This window comes from Vulpes vulpes, chromosome 14 (assembly GCF_048418805.1).
Source record: "Vulpes vulpes isolate BD-2025 chromosome 14, VulVul3, whole genome shotgun sequence".
Taxonomy (NCBI): Eukaryota; Metazoa; Chordata; class Mammalia; order Carnivora; family Canidae; genus Vulpes; species Vulpes vulpes.
The window spans coordinates 23493463-23500221 of record NC_132793.1 but is presented as its reverse complement, the minus strand read 5'-3'; the positions used below and the strand labels follow the sequence as shown (position 1 = coordinate 23500221).

Here is a 6759-nt window from a genome sequence, read left to right as displayed (position 1 = left end):
TCTGCTGGGACATTCAGATAATAAACATGTACATGAATAAATAATATAATTTCAGGTAATATTAATATGAAAATAGAGTGGAGATTAGGGAGGGGAGGTTTTTTTTTAAAACTACTTTATAGTATTCCACAATATGGATTACCATAGTTTCAGGGGGTGACTTCCAAATTTTTCCACTTGCTTCCCAGAGTAAGAAATACATTTTAAACTGCTGTTCAAAATCCATCACAGAAACATACAAGCACAAAACTGAAACACACATGTATACAATTGAACAAATATTTCATGAAATAATGCTTACTCTGATCCAAGACGAGGTACTGAAAATCCTTATTGTTCTATTTCATAAAAACAAAAACTAAACCCCCGCTAAACTGTTTTCATTATCCAGTAGTAGATTGTGACCTCAGTTTGAAAAATATTGCTTTAAGTGACAAATCCACTGATGAGATTTAGATTGTTCATAATTCTCTCCTACTACAAACAGCACTGTAGTGAGCTGTTTTATACTCATTTTGTAACTATGTATTTCTGAGAGTAAGATCCCTGATTGTGTAATTACTATTTACTTAAAATCCTGATAAAATGTAGCCAGCATGCTGGTAAACTAAACTCTAATCCCCATCTGTTACCACCATGACATATAAACTTCCTTTGGGAAAGTCTCTGCACCTCTCTGGGCCTCAGTTTCCCCATCAGTAACCTGCTGATCTCTATCTACACCCCAGAGTCCACTCTAAGTTGAAAGCAGATGCCCCACCCCCCTGACTCAGCGAGGGCAGAACTTCTCTCTGAACTTGACTCCCCCTTTTTCCGCTCCCTGTTGGAAGAGGCCCAGAGAAAAGGGAAAAGCAGGTCTGGGCATGAGGGCCGATGCAGGGTGGGGCAGGGGAAGGGCAAGAGGGAGGCCAGCCCCCTAGTAGGAAATGAGACAGGGTAGGAATAACACTTTATAAGCCTGCCGCCCTCTTCCTCCTCCTATCCCCTGGCCACCTTCCAGCCTCCTCCTTTCAGCCTCCTCCCCTTCCAGACAGTCCTTACTTCTTTCCCCTCTAGGCTGCAGCCAGCCTGAGCCCCCTGCCTGCCGAGTCAGGATCCCAGGTGGGGTAAGAACCTCAGCGCCAGGATGTTGACAACATTGCTGCCACTGCTGTGTCTGCTGCTCCTGCCCAGCTGGGCCTTTTGTAGCCAGGAAGCCTCAGATGGTGAGTCAGGGGCACATCTCCTTCCTCAGGATGGTTCTGGAGACTCGCAGCCTGGGTACAGGGGGAGGACCAGAGGAATATTTCTGCAGTGCTGGTGCCTGCAGCCAGCCTGATCTCTCTATAGGGCAGGAAGGGTCCTGGGGACTGATTTGTGTCCCAAAGCCAAGGTGAGGAGATACAGTTTGGCTCGGGGAGGGGGGTGATGGAAGAGGCTGGGGAAACAGGACTGGAGAAATGGGAAGGGACAGGTAAAAAGGGCAAGAGGATTAGCTCTGCGGAGAGGGGATGAGTCTGGAGAGGGAGTGCTGAGGGTGATGTGGATTTGCGTGAGTCCAGGGAAGACGGGAAGAGACTCTGGGAAGAGATGACAGGTGGAAGGAATGGGAAGCCAACGGAGAGGCTAGGGCTGAGGGAAGCAAGGCAAAATAGATCAGAGAAGGTGGAAGACGGGTGGCAGGCAGCGGGGGAAAGTCTGGGGAAGAGAAGCCATGGTCCATGGGAGAACTCACAGGTAGCTGTATAAGCAAAGAAAGGAATTATTGCCCTGTATTGTGATGGCACAGGGACCCACCTCCTCTTCCCCTTCCTGCAATCTCCAGAGCTCCAGTCTTCCCCTCAGAAAGGGAGCAATTCACCAGTATTCTGGGAGCGCTCACTACCATTAATACATGCACTGACTCATCTAACCCCCAAGATATCTCTACTGCGGTGGGCAGCATGATTCTCTCCATTTTAGAGGTGAGGAAATTGGGCACAGGGCAGTTAAGAACCTTATGTAGGGTTAGCCACGCAGATCTGCTTATTCACATCTGCAGACACAGAGCATAACTTTTCATATGCAAACAAAGGACAAGGCACACACACACACACACACACACATGCACACACAGACTGACAACGCCAGACTCATTCCCTCATGGATTCTCGAGGCATCAATCCTGTGCCAGGCCTTTAATAGGGGTAGAAGGCAGCGATAATCAGACATGATTCTATAGCCTAGGGGAGCCTGGAATAGTCTGTGTATTTCGAGACAGTTATGTGGAATCTGGAATCATTGAAACAGACCCACTGTATCTGGGAAGGTAAAGAGGAGAGGCATTAGGAAAACTTCTCCAAGGAGAGGGCAACAGAATGGGGTCTTAAAGCACGAATAGAAGTTTGCCTGGAGGCAGAGCAACCCTGACGTGCTATTGATTTTAACCAAAAGGCAGCATGAGGAACTCCAAGTAGTTTACTATATCGAAGTACAGGAAGAGGCCAGAGAAGGCGGATGGGACCTGGTCTCCTGCAGCCTCAAATGCCAAGCTAAAGACTTTGGATGTCATTCTGCGGACAGCTCTCCTTTGCGGAGACAATATGGCTGAGCGGTTAAAAGTGCTGGACTCACACAGCCTGTGCTCAAACCTTGGTTCTGCTGAACATTTTAGCCTGCTCCCTTACGGACTGAGGTTAATAACAGTAGCCACTGCATTAAGCTAATGGGAGGAAAGCACAAATAAGATAATAATGTGTGTAGGTACAGTGCTTGGCTCATAATAAGTACTTAGTAGCTATTATTACTATTACTAGTGATAGGGGAGTGTGTCACTGGAGCATTTTAAGTAGGAGAAGGGCATAATCTTATTTCTGGGAGAAGATGGAGGTCAGATTGGAAGGAGTGAAACTGACAATGAGGGCAGAGGGATGAGGAAGGACGTTACTACCCCAGTCCAGATGAGAACCCATGAGGCCTGGAGTAAGGCAGTGGCGGAGGACAGGAGAGAACAGGAGATGGAATGGGATTTTATTGTAGGTCAGGATTTGCTGACCAACCGGAAATGGGGGTAGTTAGGGGTGAGAAAGATCGGAGTGGCTCTTCCACTGACTGGATTACCCTGGGGCAAATGGCTTCTGCTCTTTCCAGCCTCAGTTTCCTTATCTGTAAAACGGAGATAATAATCCCTGTCCTGCTCTCCTGACAGGGTTATGGGAGGATGGGTGGAAGAACACTTTATAGTTTATGAATGGCCGAGGAGGTGGGCGGCCCGCCTTCGGTAGGGGTTTATTATCTCAGCTTCACGCCAGCCCAAGGCCTGACGCGCTGACACCTATCCTCAGGCCCTCGGAACCTCCACATGCTGCAGATCTCCTACTTCCGCGACCCCCATCAAGTGTGGCACCGGGGCAACGCGTCGCTGGGGGGACTAACGACGCACGTGCTGGAGGGCCAAGGCAGCAACGTCACGATCCTCCAGCTGCAGCCCTTGGAGGAGCCCGAGAGCTGGGCGCGCAGAGAGCGCCGCCTGAAGACCTACCTGGACGAGTTCAACCTGCTCGTGCGGCTGGTGCACCAGGAGCGGCGCGTGAACTGTGAGCGGCGCTCGCGCGCGGAGGGGGTGGGGGCGGCCCGGGCAGGGGGCGGGGAGGCCTGTGGGAGGGACTCGATGGGGGCGGGCCTTGGGGAAACGGGGCGGGGCCTTATGTAAGGGGCGGGGTTCCAGGAGGGTCTCTTGGATAGCTTGGTGCCTCGTGGGATGGCCCGCTCTGAGGAGCCCAGGTGTCAGGCACCTGCCTTCGCTGATCGCAGGGTGGGAGCCTGAAGAGGAGTGAGTGTCCTAGTTGCGGGCCCTCTGTCAGGCCCTCTTCTTGCATGGCCTCGGGGTTGACCTGTTGCTAGGCCCTGTCCCTGATGCACCCTAAACCCCAAAAGTTCATGTTCCCCCTGGTGGACATCCTCCCACACCTGGCGCCCTTCCTACGCAGCACTCTCACCCTGAATCCCCCATCCACAGTTCCTCTGACCATTCGCTGCTCCCTGGGCTGTGAGCTGCCTTCTGAGGGCTCTCCAGCCCACGTCTTCTTTGAAGTGGCTGTGAATGAGAGCTCCTTTGTGAGTTTCCAGCCAGAGAAAGCCTTATGGGTGGCAGGGCCCCAGGTACCCTCCAAAGTGGTCACCTACACTCTGCATCAGCTCAACTCCTACAATCGTACTCGGTACGAACTGCGAGAATTCCTGCAAGACACCTGTGTCCAGTACGTGCAGGAACACAATGCTTCAAAAAACTCAAAAGGTATGACGGGATCAGGAATGGGCCTGTGTATTGAGTGGGTTCCATGCAAATGGATAGACCTAAAGGATGGATACCTTGAGCAACAGGAGGCCCAAGGCTGGGGGTTTGAGACAGAGTATATACAGCTTATGTCACTTAAGAGAACTAGCCCTCTTCCTCTGGGGTAGAAATCCTTTAGGGTTTGACTCAAACCATGGACAAGAATCTCAGGGGTATTTCTTCAGGCTAACTCTGTGCATGTTCTGCAGGGAGCCAAACAGGACGCTCCTACACCTCTCTGGTCCTGGGTGTCCTGGTGGGCAGTTTCATCATCGTTGGTGTGGCTGTAGGCATCTTCCTGTGCACAGGTGGACGGCGGTGTTGATCACTCTCCAGCCCCCTCTGAGAAAGAGCTGGACTGATGAGGCTGTCAAAGAAAGATCTCAGCTTACTGCAAAACCAAAGAGATTCCCCATCTGGGACGTTATATCCCAGAAGGTTTGGAGTGGCAGCTCCTCTCCCTGATCTGCCCACCAAGAATTTGGGGGCGGGGAAGGAGAGGGAGGAAGCTAGGAAGACAGAGTTGAAGTTGCATGCTTTGCTGAATTGGTCTGAGAAGCGAATTCTTATCTTTGTGGAAAACAGACGATGGAGTTGGGTGGGGGTGGAGGAGGTCTATGGCCCATCTTTCAAAGGCAGAATCACCTGAGGCATTCAACGCACCTAATAAATACAAGAAGTCCATCCACAACCAAAATAAACAACATTGAATGCTTCCAGGCATGGCAGACTTCGAAAGGGATGCTGGTATAATAGAGATAGACAGAGATATCCAGAGAAATGGTGAATGTGTAAAATAGAAATAATATGGGAGCAGAGAATTATCAATTACTTAATAATATTATTAATAAATTCCTTACTTATGTATATGGCATTATTTTTCCCCCTCTACTTTGCAAAACTTCTGGAAAAGTAGCCTATACCTTTTGCTTCTACTTCCTCAGCTCCAGCTCACTCCTAAACCACTACAGCCTGACTTCCCTATAAATTGCTCTAAGATCATCAATGACCTCCAATTGTAAACTCTTCATCCCACATGATATATGCAACATTTCCCTTTGTGGACTAGAACTCTCTTCTTACCCTAACTTCTGAGATACCATATTTCTAATTTTTAGAAACTGTTCTGGCCACTCAGTAGATCCTTTTGCCTTTGTCATCTTACTCAATTCACCTTGGAAATGTGGCTTCCTTAGAATTCCATTTTTTGGCTTTTCTTGTTCCCATTTAAATTGTACCCTTTGTGGATGACCTACTAATTCCCATGGTTTCATATGCCATCTATCTGTGTTTTTCCTGGGGAAGCAGTATAATCCTGTCTTTGAAAGCAGGCGTTTTGTCATCTGACATGAGTTTTACGTCTTTGAGTCAGGCATTTAACTTCCTCAAGTCTCAGTTTCCTCATAAACAAAGGGTATAATAAAATATACAAAAATGGTATAATAAAAATAGCACCTACCTCATAGAGACATTATGAGTATGAAATAAAAATACACAAATAATATAACATATGTATGCTCAATAAATATAGCACCTGCTGCTGACCTCCAGACCGCCCCATTTGCATTGATTCTTGAAAATCATCTCCACCTTAATATTTTGCAGACATTTCTGAGTCAACATGTTCTAAATTAAATTCCTTATCTTTCTCCCCAAACCTATTCTCTCTCCTCTATGTTTACTATCAGTTAAACAGAATTACTATCAAATCGTATTAGTGTAGAGACCTCAGTGTTAACCCGTATTTACTCCTTCTTCATCCCCACCTACAAAATATAGTATCTTTAGAATACTCTATTTCCACAGTCTTGCTTTATTTCAAGATATGGTCACTCGTCTCTTTCTCTGTGGCAGGCATGAGGGTGTACCATGAGGTTCTACCTTCAAAGAAAGACTAGCCATTTTACTACAGGGAGTTGAGGCAGCAGATAGCCTCCAGCTGCTTCATTTCCTTCAGTGTCTGCCTCACCTGCAGGGAACAGTCCTGCGGGAGGTCATGTTCCTCCTGGGGCTGTCCTCATCTGGTGACTGAGGAAAGCAAGGGTGTAGAGGTTCAGCCATTCTGTCCCACTGCAGGACAATTCTGATAAGCAGTGTTCACTCCAGAGCTCCTTGTCAGGCGAGCTGGATCTCTGTCAGATGTACATTTCAGTTTGACTTCTCCCTCTATTCAATCCTACTTCCTTTTCCTAGTTAGTATCTTCTACCTCAAACTGTCTATCTGCTTCTGGAAAACCCAACCTGTGACTGACAATCTTTCCTTCTTTCTTCCTTTCTTTTTCTCTCTCTCTCGATTGAGAAAATTTCTCAATCTTGTACGTGGACTATGGCAGTGGCCTCCTCCTAACTATTCTCCTGGTCTCTAACTTCTCTGAGTTCTTATTCATCTACATGGCAATAAACAAACAAACATAGATTTGATCATGTCATCATTGTTCTGCCTTGTGAATTCCACAATACTTATT

At 47.8% G+C, this 6759-nt stretch overlaps 1 protein-coding gene across 2 annotated transcripts; it reads left to right on the top strand.

The window, feature by feature from the left end:
• The first annotated feature begins 822 nt into the window (after window positions 1-822).
• Window positions 823-5161, top strand: PROCR (protein C receptor). Of its 2 annotated transcripts, none has more exons than XM_072736038.1 (5): window positions 823-855; window positions 1057-1205; window positions 3303-3554; window positions 3977-4255; window positions 4504-5161. In XM_072736038.1, exons 2-5 carry the CDS (start codon window positions 1127-1129, stop codon window positions 4617-4619), a joined length of 726 nt encoding a protein of 241 aa, XP_072592139.1. In that variant the 5' UTR covers window positions 823-855; window positions 1057-1126; the 3' UTR covers window positions 4620-5161. The 2 variants fall into 2 exon arrangements, with proteins under 2 accessions (XP_072592139.1, XP_025865615.1); XM_026009830.2 differs by lacking the exon at window positions 823-855 and adding an exon at window positions 868-936.
• Window positions 5162-6759: the final 1598 nt, after the last annotated feature.

Coding starts and splice junctions, on each gene's coding strand:
- PROCR (XM_072736038.1), top strand. CDS start 1,127: ATGTTGACAACATTGCTGCCACTGCTGTGTCTGCTGCTCCTGCCCAGC. Junction 1,206..3,302: donor TAGCCAGGAAGCCTCAGATG/GTGAGTCAGGGG, acceptor ACCTATCCTCAG/GCCCTCGGAACCTCCACATG. Junction 3,555..3,976: donor CCAGGAGCGGCGCGTGAACT/GTGAGCGGCGCT, acceptor CCCCATCCACAG/TTCCTCTGACCATTCGCTGC.